This window comes from Ahaetulla prasina, chromosome 2 (assembly GCF_028640845.1).
Source record: "Ahaetulla prasina isolate Xishuangbanna chromosome 2, ASM2864084v1, whole genome shotgun sequence".
NCBI classification, from domain to species: Eukaryota; Metazoa; Chordata; class Lepidosauria; order Squamata; family Colubridae; genus Ahaetulla; species Ahaetulla prasina.
In genome coordinates, this window is record NC_080540.1 from 86,749,951 (window position 1) to 86,772,279 (window position 22,329).

The following is a 22,329-nucleotide window of genomic DNA, read 5'->3' on the forward strand; positions in this document are numbered from 1 at the left end:
CTCTGGATACGGGATTCCAGGGATAATAACAACACAATAATTTTAACTAACAGGCTCTATCGCCTGAAAAGGCTAAGAAATAAACATTTATACTATTAAGTCAATCTCATGAATATTCAAAAATCCAAATAAAAAGCATCTATCTATCCAGCCTTTGCTCAAAATAAACAGCATCTATGACTGTCCTGCAAAAAGGGGTCCATTATCTTGCTATTGGTTTTACTCTTAACATAGTATTCAACCAGAATCTCTCTTCCTCCCATTTATCTAATTATTCCATCTTCTGTTCTCTGGGATAGTGGAGTACAAATCATTCTTTTGAAGGTTGCCAAGACATACAATAATATTTTCCTCTGGTCATAATTTTCTTTCAAACTAAACGTGTTCAGGTTCCTCAGGTTTCTTTTCCTAGAACTTAGTTGCTACTTGCCGGATCTTCCGTATTGCTGTTCTATGGACTGTTTCCATTTTATCTGAAATCAGGTGCCAGGAATTGGAGCCTGTCTTTGAAATGGAGTCTGATCAGAGCAGGGATCTTCTGTCATTTTGAACCGAAGCTTCCTGCATTTATCCCTTTTACCCCTCTGTCAAAGTACTAATTCATATTTAGCTTGTAGTGTTCATTTTTGCAAGTATCATTTCTAAGCTAGGTAATAAAACCATGCCTATGGTAATAATACCTACGCATATGGATTTGAGATCTAAGAGAAAAACTCAACCGTTGCCTCTGCCATTTTCCATTCATTTCTTTAACCTCTGAAGATTGTTCAGAAATGTACTGCTGTCTTGTTAGATATTGACATTCGCATCCTGATTTGTGTAGTCTGTAAATGTAATCAGCATTCTTTCCATCCAGGTCATTAATGAAAATGTACAAGAGTTCAGGGCCCACAGCCAAACTCTGTGACATCCCGTAGATATCTTACTTCAGTCTGAGGCAGAACATTGGTTGACGAGCATCTCTTGAATTCTTTCCAACCACCTAATGGACAGGCCATCAATCCCATACTTAAGTGGCTTGCTAATAATGAATATGTCAGTGCCCAACAAGAGATGTTTTTATTTTCTCTCCGCAGTATGTTGTATGAACCTGTCACCACACCATGTGGCCACACCTTCTGCAAAGAGTGTATGGAGCGTTGCTTAGACCACCGACCCAACTGCCCACTTTGCAAGCAAAGCCTGCAAGAGGTAAGAGGGACAATTTTATCTTCTTTGCTTGCAGCTGCTGGGTGCTTTTCTTTCTATAGCCAAGAAAAAGGAGATGGTAAACCAGTTCTGTCATTCCAATGCATCTGAAGAATATTAAATTAGGCAGTATTTGCAGATTTTGGATTTGCAGGTTGGCATGTTCTTTAGCCTTGACTTCCACTATTGAATGGATTTTTTTTAATAGTAAAAGTGGCCTTGATTAAGATAGAGTTTCTGTGTTTCTGATGTGTATGAAAGCACATCTCCTGGCAGGTACAAATATTACAACAATTTCTATTTGTATTACAATTGTATTGTGATTTTATACATTTGTACATATATTTATGGTATTATCTTGATGTTGTAAGCCACCCAGAGTCACCTGGCAGTGAGGTGGGCAGCAAACAAGTTTAATAAACAAAATAATTTAGCTTCAGCACTGAGAATGATTTTGTATACAGTAAGTCAAAAGAGCTAGCCATAGTAGTTTAGACTATCTCATAAAAATATTAGGTTACTTAAAGGAAAAGGTTCTCAATTCTAGGGGGCGGTGCTCATCTCCGTTTCTAAGCTGAAGAGCCAGTGTTGTCTGAAGACGTCTCCATGGTCATGTGGCTGGCATGACTAAATGCCGAAAGCTCACTTAGTGCTGTTAACTTCCCACCAAAGTGGTCCCTATTTTTCTACTTGCAGTTTTTACGTGCTTTCGAACTGCTAGGTTGGCAGAAGCTGGGACAAGTAATGGGAGTTCACTCCATTACATGGCACTAGGGATTTGAATCGCTGAACTGCTGACCTTCTGACCAATAAGCTCAGCATCTAATTGCTAAATCAAATAGATTTATTAATTATTTTCAGGTATTAGCTATAATTAGTACAAAACCAATTTTGCATTAGGCATCAGAATAGTGACTATTAAATATTGACAGGTGCTAAGGGTATGATTTTCAGAAAATATTTGTAAATGCCATCAGCAGGTCACCTGAGCCAAAGTTTTATTCTTTGAAAAAATACCTTGTTGAAAAGGGATTTCAGATCTATGCAATTCAGAACTGGATTTTGAAAAATCCCTGCTCTTAAAAATTGGCTAAGTCCAGAAGAGGAATTCGGAGAACAGAGTGTCTTCTGCTGAATGCTTTCAATCTTCCATTCAACAAAAGATGTACTTTGTGGGACTTAAGTATGTAAGATATATCTGTAAATATGTGTAAAAGATATCGAAGTGATATAATTATGAATGTTTGATTCCTTCCAGTATCTGAAAGCTGGAAAATACAATACTACCATTCTGCTTGAAGAGTTGATGACTACAGTCTTTCCTTCACAGCTGGCAGAAAGGAAACTGGTCCACCAAGCTGAAATGGTAGAACTTTCAAAGTAAATATGGACCTTTTGGCTGCATATTCTGTGTGTACAATCCGAGAAGGAGAAAACCTATTTTAAAAGAATTGGAAAGTATATTTGACAGTTTTATCCAGTTTTTCTTAGGAGTAAGCTTATTACAGTTAGGAAGATCACTTCATGGTCCATGTTAGCAAGATGAGCTGTTTCCCTAACTTCAGTTCCCTTCATTACTGTTTATTTCAGTTGTTAATCACAAACAATTATCTCCCCCAGCACTTTTTAGCATTTCCCAGCATTTTTAAAAAAAAGGTGTATATTCGTTTCTCTCTCTCTGTGTATTCATGCATGCACCTACACAAGGTAACCCAAGAATCTGTTCATAGCGACCCTGAGTTATTCATCCATCCATCCATCCATCCATCCATCCATCCATTCATTCCTTGGCCATCCTTGTTCCATAATGGGTGCCTCACATCATCATGTCTTCAATTCATTTTTCTCTCTTGTGTCTTCTGTAATCTGATATGAAGGCTCTAATGGCAATGTCTCCCTATGCCAGGGGTCGGCAACCTTAAACACTCAAAGAGCCACAAAGATCTTAACCAGAAGACCCCATTCAATTCTGGAGCCGACCGGAAGTCCGCGCCCCCCACCCTCCCCGGTCATAGTCTCCTCCTCTGCTGACCGGAAGTCCAATCCCCACCCACCCACCATAGAGTCTCCTCCTAGCATGACGTCCTTTTTTCCTCTACCTGTCCTAACCGAAAGCCCTATCAATTGTGGATCCGATCAGCAACAGGGAGCGGCAGCAGAGGGATGAAAGAGCCACATGCGGCTCCAGAGCCACAGGTTGCTGACCCCTGCCCTAAGCCTTATTCCAGAAATACCTGCAGGGTTGAATAAACACATTCAGAGAAATGCAGCTCTCTTTCTATCAGTGTAGGGTCCCATTTGTTGACAAATGTCCCTAGCAATGCTGGAAGGGACAGATGAACTAGATAATGGGTTTATAGAACACGACTTATGGCAGTTCTTCAGAGTTCATGAGCATATAAATCTAATAAATATCTGACGACTTGGGAGGTTCAAAAGTCTACATGCATTTTTATTTTTTTGAGCAGGCATGGAGGGTTCATCTGCATGGCCTTGTATACATGCATAAAAGTTATCCAGTGGTATATTCTACTCTGAAAGCCTCCTGTTGATTTTTCAAGTTCCTAGTAGTCCTTTTGTTGATCATGATCTTTCCCCTCCCCTTTTCTTTCACAGCCTAAACAAGAATATCCCCATCTTTGTGTGCACCATGTCGTTTCCAGGTCTTGTATGTCCTCTTCATGTGTTTGAACCTCGCTATCGACTCATGATGCGAAGATGTCAGGAAACAGGCACAAAGATGTTTGGCATGTGCATGTATGAAAATGGAAAAAAGTAAGTGACACGGAAGACCGAGGCTGCAACTTTTTAAAACTTGGGTCTACGGTAGAGGTTGAATTCCACAATTTTGGGATGATTGAATCAACAGATGGAACCATACTAAAAAGAATAAATTTAACTTTTGTTTTGTTTTCTACATGGGTTTGGCTTGGTATTGTGAGGCAGAATGTTAACTTCTGAATTGTAACTGAATGCTCTCTTCCTCCTCTCCTTATTGTACCGTATGACTGTCACTGGATGTTGTGCCTTGTGATTCTTGACGAGTGTATCTTGCCTTTGGTGTATATGAACCAAAGACAAATTCCTTCTGTGTCCAATCACACTTGGCCAATAAAGAATTCTGTTCTGTTCTGTTCTGTTCTGTTCTGTTCTATTCTATTCTATTCTATTCTATTCTATTCTATTCTATTCTATTCTATTCTATTCTATTCTATTCTATTCTATTCTATTCTATTCTATTCTATTCTATTCTATTTAGATTTTAGAGAAGTGAAGAAGAAAACTCCACTGAGCTCCATAAAAATGAAGTTGCAAATCAGCTTTCATTGATAGATATCAATGATTAGGAGGAACATAATCAGAATCTAAATAAACAAATAGATGAATGGATATTGATATATTTTTTTACTGATACTTCTTTGCATGTTGGTCTGCACTTAGTGCTTATCTATGATAGGTAGAATAGTGATGGTCACCTGGTCTTTCCCTCGATATTGTTCACTATGCCGGATCTGTCTCTTAACATCTGCATATTGAATCCAGTCTGTTGCTCGTACAAGGTGATTTTTTGTAGTGTTTTTGTGTTTGCAGTGTAAAAGGAGGGAACATGTGCATCTGGTTGAAAATGTCATTATTTGGAACTATGCAGGAGTCCCAGAAATTCATTAAAATCCTGTTCTTTATATACATTTGCTGGATATGCAGTAAATGTAAAACATAAAAGGTAGAAGGAAGTTTTTCTTGTGTGTGAAATACCAGAGTCAAATGGGTACAAATGAAAGGGAATCTCTATTAGAAAGTTATTCCAGTATTTGACAGTGATTGGATTTTAATTTAATTGCATTTAACAACAACAACAGAGTTAGAAGGGACCTTGGAGGTCTTCTAGTCCAACCCCCTGCTCAGGCAGGAAACCCTACACCACTTCAGGCAAATGGTGATCCAACATCTTCTTAAAAATTTCCAGTGTTGGAGCATTCACAACTTCTGCAGGCAAGTTGTTCCACTGATTAATTGTTCTGTCAGGAAATTTCTCCTTAGTTCTAGGTTGCTTCTCTCCTTGATTAGTTTCCACCCATTGCTTCTTGTTCTACACTCAGGAGCTTTGGAAAATAGTTTGACTCCCTCTTCTTTGTGGGAACCCCTGAGATATTGGAACATATGAGCTATTTAAATTGTATTTAAATACATGAGCTATTTAAATTGTATTCCTTTTGAGTCTGGATCCTCCTATCCCAAGCCATTCAATTCATAGTAGCATCCCACATAGGATGTTGTGTCAAATTTTTCAACTTTCAATTTTCAAACCTAAGGAGTGCTCAAAAGTTGTGACATGATATTTTGCTTACTTTAATATAATTTAGATGTGCTTGGTAAGTAACTACATAAATATCATAACTTTTTAACATTTTGTTTGCTTCATTTCCCACAGGTTACATAGCACACCAGAACTAGAAAAGAAGAACTGTAAATATGAACCTTCCTTCGATCCTGTATTAATAGTCTTGTCTCTTTTCAGCTTTGCTGATTATGGCTGCATACTGGAGATTCAAAAAATAGCATTTTTTCCTGATGGACGGTCATTAGTGGACACTATAGGCAAGAGGAGGTTTCGAGTTTTGAGACGAGGGCACAGAGATGGCTACAACACTGCCGATGTTGAATACTTGGAAGATGAGAAGGTGAGTAGTCCTTATGTGAAGAGTAAAGTCCTAAAGATCTGGCTGAAACAAAAAGAACAATATGCACTGGGTGTCGTTTGATACAGGTAGTACTTGACTTATGACCACAATTGAGCCTCAAGTTTTTTGTTGCTCACCAAGAAAGTTGTTAAATGAGCTTTGCCCCATTTTAGACCTTTCTTTTCACAGCTGTTAAGTGAATCACTGGTTCTTAAGTGAATCACACGGTTGTTAAGTGAACCTGGCTTCCCTATTGACTTAGCTTGTAGGAAGGTAGCGAAAGGTGTTCACATGATCCTGGGACACTGCAGCTGTCAAAGGTTTCCCTTTGCACGGTCACTCATGCCCTTGTTACATCCCGCCTGGACTACTGCAATGCTTTCTAGATGGGGCTCCCCTTGAAGGGCACCCGGAGGCTCCAACTGGTCCAGAATGCGGCTGCGCAGGTGATAGAGGGAGCACCTCGTGGCTGCCATGTGACACCCCTCCTGTGCAGTCTGCACTGGCTTCCGGTGGTCTTCCGGGTCCAATTCAAGGTGCTGGTTATCACCTTTAAAGCGCTCCATGGCTTAGGATCGGGTTATCTACGGGACCACCTACTGCCACCAGTAGCCTCCCACCGACCAGTGCGTTCCCACAGAGAGGGCCTCCTTCGGATACCGTCAGCCAAACAATGTCGGCTGGTGACCTCCAGGGGGAGGGCCTTCTCTGTGGGGGCCCCTGCCCTCTGGAACGAGCTGCCTCCGGGGCTTCGTCAACTCCCCGACCTCCAGACCTTTCGCCGCGAGCTGAAGACGCTTTTGTTTCAGCGTGCAGGACTAGCTTAAACGTAGTTTTAATTGGGGGTTTTAATTGTATCCAAATTTTTTAGGCCATACATCGAATTAGTTTTTTATATTGTCTTTTAACCTGTGTTATATGTATTCTCGTATTTTATTGGCTTTGAACCGCCCTGAGTCCTTCGGGAGAAGGGCGGTATACAAATTTAATAATAATAATAATAATAATAATAATAATAATAATAATAATAATAATAATAATAATAATAATAATAATAATAATGAGTCAGTTACCAAGCGCCTGAATTTTGATCACGTGACCATGGAGATGTTGCAACGGTTGTAAGTGTGAAAAACGGTCATACAGTAAGTCACTTCTTTCAATGCCATTGTAACTTCAAATGGTCACTAAATAAACTGTTGTAAGTTGAGGACTACGTGTAATTTATGGGTGTTCATAATTTATTGAGTTTATATTTCACTTTTGCACCAAAAGATGACATTCAAGTTCAAATATCTAAACAGATATTAAAACGAACAAATTTAACACAGCTGAGCTACGAAGTAATTACTTGAACCATGCTTATTCTGTTGAATCATATAGGGCAGATGGTAACGATTGGAGATAGAATATTCAATCTGGCCCTTTGCCTTTTTTTTTTCATGGATAGTTTGGTACAATAAACGTATAAAACAAGTAGAAAAACCTATCATATTGATTTACGGGTCTGCACTTTCAATTTATGGGTCAACAGCTGTTCACTGTTAGAAAGAAGGAAAATCACTTTTTAAAATGTCTTCTCTGTTCTTAGAACATCGCAGCAAAGCCACTGCATCCCACCCAAACACAGCATTAATTATTTGATTCATTGATAGAAATAGTCACTTGCCAAGCTGGAACTTTCTTTGATAATGTGCTAATGCATAGCTTCTATTCACCTTGCTTCTTTTAGCGAGCAAGACTGTTCCTCTGGCAGCTCTCAAATGAGCACATGTCTTTCTTCAGAAGACTCTCTTTTCTTTAAAGAAGCCTTGGTAACCGAAATGCATCTTCCTATCTGCTCTTCTTGCTCCTCTTAATGGCCTGTGCACCAGCCTGCCCGTCCCATAATTTGCTTTCTATCCCATCCCTCTGCTCAGCTGTCACTTATTGCCAATGAAAACGACTAGTACCTGTTCCTTTTTGCAATTACTTCAGTAGTAGGGAAGAAAGTCCCAGCATCTGACCTGTCCCTATTGTCCCAGCATTTTCCTTTCCCACTAGGCTGAGGAGTTTCCTCAAGAGCATTTCCTTCTCTTATCTCCCACCCCAAACCAATTCTGCACAGATTAGCACATTTCATTGTGTGTGTGGAGCAAAACATCCACACATGTTTCAGTTTTGGCACAGACCGCACAAAACCAGGTTTTTCAAGCATGCAATATATCCTACTATATCCCTACTATATGGCAACCACATCTGAGTTCTACTTAGCAGTTACATCTTCTCTCTCACGCACTCTTTTGATCTCAACAAATTCTTTCATTTTTACTTATTTATTTATTTATTTTTATTTATTTATTTTTAAATAAAGTATTTATTTTTACTTAATATGCTTCACTTCGCTTGTTTTCAACTTCTGACCTTGTGATTTAGATGGAAGGAGAAGAACAGACTGAGCTCCAGAATTTGCATGATTGTACCTATGAGCTAACCCAGAGATTTTATGAACATGGGGGCAGGACTTTCAGACAGCTTGTGATGCATCATGGACCACTTCCGGAAAAAGAGGAAGACATACAGGTATTGAGACTTGTTCTCCCCAGGAATATAAAATAATCTGCAGGGGAATGAGATCTGATAAAAGGGATATATGACTGTCATATAGTATAACAATAAAAATACTCAGATTCCATTCTAATATGGAGGAGAATGTAGAAGAATTCTACAGTCTTTGGATGGTTGCATCAATGTGTTAATTATCCTGTGCTGGAATGGATTCTATATTCTGATAGCCTATTGTGGTAAATTAGATAAATTAGTGCCCCCAGAGTTAAGACTTGTTGACCATTGGTTGATTATGTGCCATCAAGTTGGTGTTGACTAGTAGTCGGATAGATAGACTGTTTCCTAGATACATGAGCCATGTCATATTTGATGGCTTTCCATGGCACATTTGGGGTTTTTAAAATAATCTTGTGTTCAGAGTCTTAATTTTTTAAAAAAGAATAAGCATATTACAACAGATAAATAAATGCTATGCAGCCATTTGTAACTTGTCCTTCATTTGCCCTTTCTAGAATCTTAATCCTACATTTCTTAATAAATGTCATAGAAGCCATCTTTTAATTATTTTCCAGGAACTAAATTGCCTTGAATTTCAAATCTAGGTTCATGTACATAAATGCATTCATCTGCCTTCTGGACAGTATAAATTGAACGAGTTAAAACAACAATTCCATGGAATCAAACTCAATGTCCAATGATTATATGGACCCATGGAATCCATGAAGTTTTCCTGGCAGGAATGGGAGTCACTTTCTATTACCTTCTGGGATGTGTTGTTGATTTCTTAGATTTGCCTATTGTCCTGGGATTTCCAGTAGTATCCCATCCAAACACTATGCAGCTCTATCATTACATATTTTTTTCAAGATCAGCCAACGACAGAAAAGAACTTGCAACAGCTTTAACAAAATAAATTAGCAGTTTAAAATTTTGCATTTTGTATGTTCATACAATTTTTAAAAATGTATTTTAGTTGTTTGACTAGGTAATGCCCTTTAAATGAAGTCCATATTAGATTACCATAAGGCTCAAATCATTCATGTCTTAGAAATCCTGCCTTCCCAAGTAAATAATATTAGAGATACTGCATTATCATAACTATCCATGTTTTTCTCTGTACAAGCAGTTAGATGGCCTTATGAGAAATTTGAACCTGAAAATCATAGTTCTCAGGGGTGTAGTAATAAACAAAGTTCAGTGGCAAAGTAAATTTAGTTTAGAATTAATTAACCTATTAATCTCACTTTTCTGTTTAAATAAATTAATTAAAGGAATTATGATCTTCAGTTGCTGGAATCTGTAAAGTTTCTCCTCAAATAATAAGTGAGACAGCTCTAAAAGAAAGATTGCTGCTTTTGGGCTTTTTAAATTAGGAAGTTTGGGCTTTTGTTTTAAAGACTAGAAAGGACTACTTTGTACAATTTTGCCTTGGTGACTATTCTGAATATTTCAGTATTAAGTTACTATTACATTAGCAATATCAATTTAAGATATTAGTATGCTGTATTAATATTACACCATATAATTTATCAGTTGCATGAATAATTTAAGGAATTGCCATTGCTATAAAATTCTTAGAATGGCATACATTGAAGAATATTATATTAATAACCCATAAAAAGAAATGAGGCACACAGAATGGATAGCCATAAAACTGGCAACATCTATAGAGCCATAAGGTTAAATTAAAGCAACTTATAATATGGAGCAAAATGCCTGAACAATTGGAGAACTGTCCTGAGTTTGGCCTAAAAAAGAATACAAAATTAATCTCAGCCATGTTTTATCCAGTATCTTACATAGAAGTGCCATGACAAAAGCTTCTTGCAGTCATTACCCAAGTAACCTTGCATTGTCTGGGAAGGGTCCTTTGATGAAGATGGCAGCACTTAGCTGACCTTGAAAAAAGATAAGCAGTGTTGCTCCTGGCTTGTCCTTGAAGGGTAGACATATTCACTGCAGGGGACAGGACCAGAACAACATTAAATTACAAGACAGTTGTAGGCTAGGTATCAAGCTAGGTATTAGGAGGGACTTCCTGACTGCCATATGAAAGTTTGAGTGCTTCTTCATCAGAAGTCTTTAGAGAGGCTAGACGATCATCTATGAGACATGCTTTACATGGAGAAATGGTTTTAGGCGAGATGGCCTCTCCTTCAAACTATGTCACTCTGTAAAATTCCAGGGCTGTAGCTGGACTGAGAAGCTGAAAAACATTCTAGAAGAAAGTAATGGCAAGTCACGTATCTATTCCTGTCCTGAAATACGTTTTCCTCAAGTATTTGATTTCCTGTCTGTAAAAAACTGAATCAAGTCTTATCTGCTTTTCATTCCTAATTACTTGCCATTTCACCTCCTAAAAATGTTCCTTCCAACACGTCTATGGTATCCCTAACACTTGATTATTTCAATTCATTATTCCTGAACTAAGGCTGTATTATTGTTTTCCTAAGTCTCAGTCTTTTAAATAAGACATAAAATCCAAATCCAAATTAAACCAGAATTATTTAAAAAAACAAAGCTGTAATTAAACTTATCAGCTAAGGGCTATTATAAGAGGCTTGTTTAGTATCTTTTAAACGAAAATGTGCAAGCCAATTAGGGTTTTAACAAATAATTGGAATATTCCAACATTCTGGACATTCTTCTTGTTTATGGCAACAATTGTCACATTTCCTCTAATTACTTTTACCATGAGGATCCTAAATACATAAAAGAAGTATATTTTCAGATAACCTGGATTTAGGCTATCAAAAGTCAGCACTCAGAATGAGAGTCATTGAAATAGCTAAGATAAGTTAATATGGCCTATATTTTGAATTTTGTAATTTTTTTCCAGACTAGAAACAAAGGCAACCCATCTACTATAATAAATATTATAATAACCAAACTTGGAGGCTGTACCATAGTTACATAGTCATTTTCTTCTAGGAAATGATGGAATTGATGTATCAAGCTGATAAAAGATACTTTTGATCATGGCTTCATTTTAGGAAAACAGAGAAAGAGTTTGGATTCAGCAGTATTCCCACGTATACTCTCATTTAGAATATGATTCCATTTAGACCACTTCTGAACGGAACTGTCTTCCACCTCTCTGAAACTGTGACCTTCTACACTGAGCATCTTCAAACATTATTTGATGATCAGTCTCTTCAGCTTTAAAGAAATAGATTTAGATCTCACCAAACACGGAGAGGATTCAACTCCATACTTTGTGATATTCATATAGATACTGAAAAGAGACCAAATAGAGCACTGACAGACACCTTGTAATAACTCCATTTCTAGGAGCAACTCAAGCATCTTCAAGGAACACCATTTGAGATCAACCTGATGGAAGCCCATGTCAAGCAGTGTTTTTTATTCCTATTCTGACCCAGCCTTAGCAGAAACAAGAAACAGACTCCTTGTCACGAAAAACCCCTCTTTATTTATCGCCTGTGAATTAATGGCATTCACACATGGAAAAGTCCAGGAATAGTCCTTCAAAGAGTTAACTGCAGTAACAGATCTTATCAGTTCCTTGCGATAATTGCTCCCAGCCGCAAAGCTGCAAATTAAATTCTGGCAAGCAGTCTCTGAGGCATGAAACACGATGAGCCAAATCTTCTGAAAAACTCTTATCTCCTACGACCCCACGCCCCTTTCCTTCTATTTACTTCCCAGTCAGGGAAGAGCCATTCAGCATCCACGTGTGCCTTGCTTCCCAAGTCGACGCCTTGTCCTCAGTTGTTCTCCTCTCCTGACTGCTCTGTGCATACGTGCGTCTGAAACAGGCCCCAGCTGTTCTTCTTCCCCACTTATCTCAGCCTCCAAAGGCAGCTTCCTCTCTGGTGGCTGGGAAATGTCCGAAGGCCCTGGCTCTATCTCTGCATCTGACGCAGAGCATCCATCAGAACCCTTCCCTGGACTCCAGAGCTGGCCCAAGTTCCTCCCCAATCTCCTTATTGTCCGAGTCTGCCGCCAGCTCGGCTGGCAGCTGGTGGACCACAACAATTCCCAGCTTTCCTAGGCAATCTAAAATTGATCAAGTTCCTGGGTATATTGGAACGTGTATATGACCTTGAGGAAAGAGACAAAGAGATGCTCGTTAGGAAACAATCAGACGAGAGAGGCAGGAGCCCCCAGTGACTTAACTGTCAAGAGAAAGAAACTTAGAAAGCACTGTTTCCAATGATTAAGCAGTTAAAAGTGTTGGCAGGAAGTTTGTACTTTTAGACATGCAAGAATCTGTTAATGGAACCTTATAAACCTTAAAGAGAATTAGTTTATCTATTTGTGTTTCTTAACTGGTTTATCTGGGAGGTCAAGAAGAACCAATAGTATCACATTTCTATCTAAAGAAGCTTCTTAACTAGTAGGCTAATAAATCAGCATTAATCTGCTTTTTTAGGGCTGCTCATTTTCTCAGTCACTTTAGAGATTAACCTATAATTGGTAATCGCCAAAGGATACAAGTAGTCCAGTCATTGCTGCTTTCTCCTCCTGACAGACATTTATAATGATCTGATAATTCCTGACTATAAGCTACAAAATAATTTGAGCAAGGATTCAAGGACAAGTGGTTGATACATCTTCATTTTGTGCAACTTACAGTAGAATAGATAATGTCCCCTGCTGTTTTCCCTATAACAACCTTGTCGAATGTTTGGGTTGAAAGAATGACTGTCCCAGAGTTACCAGCTACCATGCCTAAGGGAGGACTAGAATTTGTGACATTCTGGTTTCCGGTCCAGCACCTTAACCTTTACACCAAATCATTCCAGCAAGTCTATTCATGTTCTATGTCATTGAATTGCATCCAGAAAAGAAGCTATCAAGCAGCCCCATACTAACTCTGCATCTGTGGTGTCATCAAGCGTACCTCAAATATGTGAATTAAAAAAAAAATCAGTAAAATAATCACAATGAGCTTCAGAATCCTGTAATCAAGCTTTGAGACAAGGTGCCAGAGGGTCTCGTACACCCAAAGCAACTTAATAGGTGACTGTCTTGCAGATGAATGATGTGCAGGCAGCTGCGTATATCACCAACTGGCTTTTGGGGCTGGATCATCCTAACAGCTCCAGTGGCCTTAAATGAGATCTTGATTTTAAGATTATAGTGATCTGTCTCATGATAATGAAGGAAAATGAGACACTCCCATACGTGATGTATTTCTATGATCAGAATGAAAGATCAAAATCCATTTCTTGGGTTCACAAAATGGATTAAGCCACAAATCAGGCAAACAGACCAGATTTGCTCAACCAGTTTGTTAAAAAAAAACCCAAAACCAAACTTAAGTTGTGCATTCAGACACTTTTTTTAACTAACTCGATTAAGCATGGTTTATGAATGCCGCTGATAAAAATGCACCGGTACTGTAGTTGCTTTGGCACTTAATTTACATTGTATCGTTAAATATATGCTGTCACATAACTCCTATCAGTGTCGCATTTGGGGCATTGTCCTTCTCCTACTCCTTAGTCTTCCTTGTAGGAGTTTTTAAAAAAATGATTTTTATTATATTGAAAAGATCTGATCACGTGCTCAGTAGATAGTGAGAAGAATTAAGCCTTCAGATGACGAAGAAATTTTCCTGTCACACTTCCACGATGAATGTTGATGTCATCAAGATTGTTCCACTCAAGTAGCTCTAATAGCTCCTGATTTATTTATTCTGCAAAATGAATTAATGTATTTTCTGTTACCTTCTCACTAGGCATCACCAGATGGACCAGTTTGGTGTTGGTGGCTTATATCTGTCTTGCCCCTTGACTTGACCCACAAGTTGACCATTTTTTCTGAAACCTCCCTGAAGGCACGCCTCACCCAACTAAAGCATATTCTGAACATCATTCTGGAAAGTCGTGACTACAGCAACTAATACTCAGACTTGCCAAACGGAAGTTTTAGATAACATAGAAGGCAGGGAAGTGGACACTTCTGGGGAACAAACGACAAACTGAAGATGGCTTGGCAAAAAACCAGAACTGACAACCACAGAGGAATGAACCAGCAAATAGACCAGCTCTTCATAAGTCTTCTCCAGCCAAGGAGAGGATTTGAGTTTGCCCACAAGTGCTCTATATCGTTGCTCCTCACAATGCCAATCTGGTGCCCTCCAGAGGTCCTGGGACTGCAATTCCTAGGACTTTTAGCCAGCATGATTGACTGGGAAATTCTACAAGTTGTGATCCCAGCACATCAAGTAGATGCCAAGTTAGGGTGGTAAAGCCTTAACGTCTTTATGTCCCTTTTTATTGTGATTATTTTGTTACTGTAAAACTGACTTCGGATATAGTCCTTGAATGAGGACTCTGAAACTGGTCTGCAGTTGTAGCAAGATTTACTACAATGGTATGTAGTAGTAGCAAGATTTTTTTGAATGGGTTTTGGACTGACAGGGCTAAAACGTTCAGTAGTAAGATCTGAATTGTATTCAAGTGAACACATTTCTAAGCATCTTACACCATGAGAATAGGAAATAAAACTACAAACGCTGGGACTTCCTGAGGAAATTTGCCTTATATCATATATTGATGTTTGCATGGGACTATTCAACGTATTCTTCATAATGTATGATGTTCTTTCTTTCCAACTTAAGTAAATCACTGCTATTGACTGTAGGGTAAAAGCCAACTCAGAAATGCCAAAAGGGCTGATTTTCTTTCCCGTGTTTTATTCTGATTGCTATTTAATGAAGAATTCCAAAAGGGATCAGATACAATGACGTATGCTGCTGAAGAAGGTAGATTAGACTACTTCTGTATGATAAGAAAGATATAAAAGTTAGGTTGGTACAGATAATGTGTAGTTATCCAAATGTTCGGGAAGTACAATGATTTCTTACCATTTGGAGAGCTATACTTTCCCACCAGTCTGAAGTAGACCGTTTTAAAGATTTAATTTACAGAAAATGTCTAAAGGGAAACCTGAAAATGACAACGAAATTGTAGACAATTCTCATGGGGATGAAGTGAATAGCTAGAGGACTAACTACGACCTAAAATGTATAATTCAGGAATTAATCTAGGCTAAATTGGCAGAGTATTCAGCTGAACCAATCTGCTGCTTAATTGTACATGCTGTTAGACAAATTACCATGAATATAAAAAGTTTGATGTACATGCATATAATATGAACCGAACGTGTACACCTAGGTTTAGTATAGGGAATGTCTGAATAGTTCATGAAAGGTCAATCATTTGTTCATGTTTAAGAAGTCATGGGATTTTTAAAACAACAGCTGCTAAAATGATTGGTTTGTAAAATTTGCCAAAGATTAGAATTACTTTTAGATAAAATATTTTTGTGCTCCAGCCTGAAGAATATGGATTCTGAGAATGAACAGCACTGTACAATACAATATAGGTAGCCCTCGATTTATGACCATAATTGGGGCTGGAACTTCTGTTGCTAAGTGATGTCATAAAATTACCCAATTTTATGATCTTTTTTGCAGCAATTGTTAAATGTATCCAGCTTCCCCCACTGACTTTGCTTATCAGAAGCTGACTGCGAGGGGTGCAAGTGCTGATCACATGACCTTGGGATCCTGCAACTGTGATAAATAAATACCGGCTCTCCAGCGCCCAAATTACAATCATAAGACTGGGGAAACTAATTGCTGTAATGTAAGGATCACCTATAAACCACTTTTTTAGTGCAGTTGTAACTTCAGATGGTTGCTAAAGGAATAGTTCTAAATTGAGGACTAACTGTAATCTTTTTTGGCAGATTTTGAACCTGCTGTGATATATAGCTGTGTTTGCTTTTAGTTGTACTTAAATTTGTACTCCTTATAACAATGTATTTACGTAATTTAAAATTGGCTTGTCAAAAAGAATTAAAGCACTGTAGATGAAGGGCTTATGTTACATTATTATTTAAGCTGCTCCTATCTTGTGCTTCTGCTGGTTTGACTGTTCAGTGGTTTAAGAAAATTCTATCCAGACTCAGATACTTTGTCAACAAATTGCAAAGTATTCAATCTGGACTATAGGTTATCATGTTCTCCCATTGGACAATTCCTCTGGTGCCCTTCCACCTTTCCGTATCAGGCAAACCATGGCCGGTCATTTTCCTTTCTCTGGGTGGATCGTCTTAAAGAGATCAGTAGTGGGTTGCTACTGGTTCGCTTCAGATTGGGCGAACTGGTGGCGGCGGCAGTGAGAGGCTCTGCCCACCTGCCCGGACGCTTCTGCACATGCACAAAAGTGTTGCACGCGCACGAGCACCCACAAGCAAACTGTTAGCAGCAGGTTTTGAAACCTGCCCTGAAAGAGATATATTAAAAATATATCTTGGAGAGATAGTAAAAAGCTGGACCTGGACAGAGGAGAGCCAGGTTTTAATCCTTCCTTAGGTATAAAAACTGGGCCAGTGTCTTTGAGATAGTCACTGTCAGCTCACTCAGGAAGTTGAAAAAAATTATTTACCAATCCACAATGGCCAATATTGTGACCAATAACCTTCAATGAAGAGACCCTCATTCTGCAATGAATTGCTTTGGGATAATAATACATGCACACATACACACCACACACACACACACACACACAAACATAGTAAAACAGGGGTCTCCAACCTTGGCAACTTTAAGACTTGTAGACTTCAACTCCCAGAATTCCTTTGCTGGCTGAGGAATTCTGGGAGTTGAAGTCCACAAGTCTTAAAGTTGCCAAGGTTGGAGACCGCTGTCCTAAAACATAAAAGAAGGAAGGCTTTCACTCCAGCCTCTAAATGGCCTTGTAGCAGTGGTGGGATTCAAGTAATTTAACAACGGGTTCTCTGCCCTAATGATTTCTTCCAACAACCAGTTTGCCAAACTGCTCAGAGAGTTAACAACCGGTTCTCCCGAAGTGGTGCAAACTGGCTGAATCCCACCACTGCCTTGTAGGTTAATTCAGCTACTTAATTGCTGAGTGTGAAGGTTTTTTTTTACTTCAAATGACAAATTAATGAAATGGTGGAATGAGAACTGGTAAATAAATGGAAATGGGGGAAGCTTGGAAAAACCAACAGCTTTTAAAAAGTGCAGGTTTTTTGGGGGCCAACATTCAAACCAACATTCTGAGTTAACAAGACAATTGCTTCACTGATTATACTGTAGTAACAGGATAAGAAGAAAGCTTTAAAAGCTATTAGAACTAATGCTAAGGATTGGTTCAATTGAAGGAATGGCCCTTCCTCTGCAGCGTATCCAGTTACCTTCAGCGGCAGCAAAATACAAGCATCTTGGCACAAATAGAAAGGAGCAATCGACCTAGGGAGGAAAGATATAGTTTCATGTTTTTTTAAAAAAAATGTAAAGTTGGGAGGGAGGAATGGAAACGATATAATTTCTCCCATTAGTCTTTTGCTTGCCTTAAATTACCTTGCTGTTTTTTTGTGTACTACAAGGGAAGAGGAATTCAACTGCCTAATAGGGGCATTTTGTCCATATGCTTTTCCCCATTTTTCATTTTTCTATATTTATTTGGAACCGTTGGGATAGATTATAAATGTTGAATAAAATTCAGGCTTAGTTTCTTTCAACCTTTATATCTTATCCTTAAGTCTTTGTTTAGGGAAGGTGATAATAAAAGGCATCTGATATTTATAGGACATAATAGAGATTTAATAGCCCTTTGGGCTACTTTGTCATACTGCCACCAGCTGCTTATTTCTCTGCTTGCTTCCAAATGTCATCTTTATAACCCAGTTGTGTTGAACTCCTTCTTTTGTAAGGTGTGCCTCCTCAGAATAATAAGCTTCTCTAACTTAAAGATATAAAATGGTGTTGAAGGGGTGGAGCAAAATTGCATGTTTGCAATTTGTGCTTCTTCATGTATTATGAAATAAAATACTGCTTGGAATTAAATACCCTTGTTTGCCTGGTCTGAAACATTGGTACCTGCGAACGTAGCTATGCAAGACTGCACAATGATGATGAATGCAATCTGTTAACCATTCAAATCTTATAGCTGCTTGGACAATATATGTCTCTGGAATCCTGGATTCAGAAAATTCTGGCTTCCTCAGTAAACGGAGTGGGAGCAATTTGTGTAAATACTGTATTTTTCGGAATATAAGATGCACTGGAGTATAAGACCCACCTTAGTTTTGGGGAGGAAAATAAGAAAAAAGCTGATTGGCAGGTGGATTGGCCTCCCAGAATACCCCCAATCAGCTGTTACCAGAGGTGAATTTTAGCAACAGGTTCCTTAGTTGTGAACTCAGTGCCTTGTTTTTTTTTGCTTTTTTTCCCTGCCTCTGAAAGCCTCCAAAACAGAACTTCAGAAAAAAAGCTTCTGAAGCTCTGTTTGGGGGCTTCTTTTCTGAAGCTTCATTCAGCCTCTGAAACCTCCTTTTGAGAAGCTGGGTGGGGCTACATTTGGAGTATAAAACACTCCCAGATTTTCACCCTCTTTGTTTGGGGGAAAAAGGTGTGTCTTATACTCCAAAAAAATATGGTACATACCAAATTTAGGAAAATACTTCTCCTTGCAACATGCACTGTTGAAATAGAATTTGGGGGGGGGGGAACCTACTGATAACATAAATTTTGCTTTGGTGTTCTTAGATGGCCAAGGTGATTTGAGAAGATGGTTTAATTTTAGATTTTAAAAATTAGTAAGTTTTAGTAATTGATATTACTTGAATTGCATAGACAAATAAGCAAACCTTGGTTATGTTGGCTGTGCTTAGTTCTAAAAGATAAGAATTTTGAACAGTAAAAAAATTAGAGCAGTTGCCAAAAAGCCAATTTTGGCTACATAAACAGAGGCACAGAATCAAGATCACATGAAATGTTAGTACTGTGTTATACCGCTTTGGTAAGACCACACTTTGAATACTGCATTGGTCACCACGTTATAAAAAAGATGTTGGGGCTATAGAATGTACCGAAAAGAGCAATATAGATGATTAGGGGGCTGGAGGCTAAAACATGAAGAACAGCTGCAGAACTTAGTTTAGGGACTCTCACAAGGATTAGGGACTCTCACGAAGAAGTGGGTCAACATATTCTCTAACACATCTGAAGACAGGATAAAAAGTAAAAAATGGAAACTTATCAAGGAGAGATCCAACTTAGAACTAAGGAGAAAATTCCTGACAATAAGAACAATAAATCAGTGGGAGATTAACTCCAGAGGTTGTGGGTGGTCCATTACTGGAGGTTTTTAAGTAGAGATTGGACAATCATATGTCCAAAATGGTATAGGGTTTCCTGCTTGAGCAGTAGGTTGGACTAGAACACTTCAAATGTTCCTTCCAATTCTGTTATTTTTATTTTGTCAAACTAATAAACTTCATTTGAGCAACCCATTGCTCAATAGAAATCACCTTCTGCAGCATTTTCATATGGGAAGAAAACAAATGTAAATATGCATTGAGAAAAGAACTACAATACTAAATTAAATACGAATACAGGATCGTATTTTGGGGATTTATTTATATTAGCTTTTGGCAATGAAAATTCTTTCCACTAGGTGTCAATATGAAACAAAGATGAACAGAGACAAAAACAAAGAAAAATTAATTGTACTAATGATCAAAGATCATGAAGCTCCTAAGAGAGATAAGAGGAACTTGATGGTCTTCATATGTTACAGTATTGCTCCTCTCACCTTCTTTCACCTTTAACTATGCCGATTCAGGCAGATGAGATTGTTGTTCAGCAACATTTGGAAGTCTTCAGATTCCACAGAAATCAAAGCTGTCTGCAGGCCCTTAATTTAACAATTTGCACTTATTTAATATAGAGTACTTAATGCAATACAGGTAGTCCTTACTTAGTGACACTTGTTCAGCATTTGTGTTTTGCTTAACATTCACAACTGGAAATTCTGGTGTAAACTAATCTGTGAATGTGAATTTTCACGTTGTAACTAACTGTATTGCTTAGTGACAGAGTTCCTGGTTCCAGTTATGATCATTAGCTGAGGATTACTTGTACATCATACTTGTTTAGTTCTGGATTTAGCCATTCTTTGAATAAAGGCATTGAAACAAATGGGGGACATTAGTTGTGACTGGGAATAGAGAAAGGATTTCATGTAGTAACTATTTTAATGTGAACTTGGATTTCAGAGGAATATATAGAGTGAAACAGAGCAGACACTGCAGTGCAATGAAGTGCAGAATGAATCATGGTGAATAGACTGGCTCTTCAACACCTCTCTGGACAAGGATAGGACTTGAGATCACCCACAAGTACTCCAGGCAACTGTTTCTCATGAAGAGACCAAAGGATAGCGCTGTCTGGAAGGTTAAATGCTCTGGGAGGCAAGGGAATAGTCTTCCTCAAACTGCAGTCAGAACCTTTGGAACAACTCTAACTGTGCAAACGTCTTTCGCTAATCACTTTTGGAACTTACTTATTAACTGCTTTTCAGCTATTAATGCAGCTAATTCAGCTAATAACAGACTAATGCAGTCTGTTATTAACACAGCTGCTTGCAATTACTGCAAGTTCAAGTCCCACCAGGCCCAAGGTTGACTCAGCCTTCCATCCTTTATAAGGTAGGTAAAATGAGGACCCAGATTGTTGGGGGCAATAAAAGTTGACTTTGTATATAATATACAAATGGATGAGACTATTGCTTAACACAATGTAAGCCGCCCTGAGTCTTCGGAGAAGGGCGTGATATAAGTTCAATAAATAAATAAATAAATAAAATAAAATAAAATTAGACACCTTTGGATGTCTAATAGCTTGGCAGTACCAGGTGAGCTTCCACCAACTCTTAGTGACAGAATATTTTAATTACAAATTTAAGGACTTATTTTTTTAAATAAACATTTAATAAACATTTAATAAACAAAAGGGTGATTAAGATTTTGATCTTAAAAAGTTACAGATGGACTAAGGGATCCAGATAAATTTCAAATAAGATGGAACTAAAAATTACAATTAAAGGAGACAAACACATAAACTTTATTTATACTTACAGTGTCAGGATAGCAAAATATTCTAACATTGGACGTATTAAAGGTTTTGTGTTTTTTTTTTTAAAATGGACCCAGAAGTTAATACTTAGTAGTGTCAAAAGTGAGATCTACAGTACATCTATGGAGAAACTATTCTCTAAAATGGGTGTCATACTTGTGACAATGCGTCACATGATGTATTGTAACTTTTCCCCCCTTCGTTAAAACAGGGTGGGTGAGGCCAGTGTGTGATGGATCCGGGCTGTGGGCTGCAAGTTTGACACCCCTGGTCTGAAACGTATTATGGAAGAGGAACAAGTTTTACCTAACTTTTACCTAGCTGGAGGCTGAGTTGAAAGTAGATGAACAGGCTACCAGAAGAACATTGAGAATCTTGTTGTACTGGACATACAAAAGAAACTGGCTGATGTTTTTATAATTAATAGGAATATACAGACAATAAACCAAGAGAGTGGCAGCCTCTCAAATATTGGAATACTGCTACCGGTATCATGTCCGCCTTAGTCCTTCTTTTCTCTAGACTGACTAGCCATAAAATATTCCTTGTATAAATTGCTATGGGGCAACCTTCCTCAACCGAGCGCCCTCCAGATATGTAAGTCTCATAACTTTAGCATCTGGAACGATCCCATTGGGAATAACAGTGGAACATTTTTCTTCAGCATCAGATGCTGACCAGTCTCCTTTCACCCCAGCTGAAGTTACAACCAGTGAAGACTTCCCCATCTAAATCCCATTAGGCAAATCAACCCTGGAAACTTAATATGGAAAGGATACTTCCAGAGTGGAAGACCCCTGCTTTGAATGGCCATCCTTTGAGAAATTAAAGTTAACGATCTTTTAAAGTCACCCGTTGCCCTTCTGGCCAAATAAAGCACACTCTCTTCACTTGTAATGTTTTGGTGCTAAAATTCACTTCTTTCAGGGGACTGTGCTTGAAGCTGTCCTTTCAGGTCTTGGAAGGCTATGTATTTCCACAGACGTTGCC

At 38.3% G+C, this 22,329-nt stretch overlaps 1 protein-coding gene across 2 annotated transcripts in view; it reads left to right on the forward strand.

Annotated features, from left to right (window-relative positions):
• The window catches only part of LOC131191161 (LON peptidase N-terminal domain and RING finger protein 1-like), a 30,931-nt gene extending 14,659 nt beyond the window's left edge, over nucleotides 1–16,272 (forward strand). For both annotated transcript variants that reach the window (XM_058169003.1, XM_058169004.1), the window contains exons 7-12: nucleotides 1,077–1,191; nucleotides 2,447–2,568; nucleotides 3,805–3,963; nucleotides 5,708–5,870; nucleotides 8,286–8,432; nucleotides 14,125–16,272. In XM_058169003.1, coding sequence (XP_058024986.1) covers nucleotides 1,077–1,191; nucleotides 2,447–2,568; nucleotides 3,805–3,963; nucleotides 5,708–5,870; nucleotides 8,286–8,432; nucleotides 14,125–14,289 — 871 coding nt within the window. In that variant the 3' untranslated portion in view covers nucleotides 14,290–16,272. The remainder of the gene's footprint in view (nucleotides 1–1,076; nucleotides 1,192–2,446; nucleotides 2,569–3,804; nucleotides 3,964–5,707; nucleotides 5,871–8,285; nucleotides 8,433–14,124) is intronic.
• Nucleotides 16,273–22,329: the final 6,057 nt, after the last annotated feature.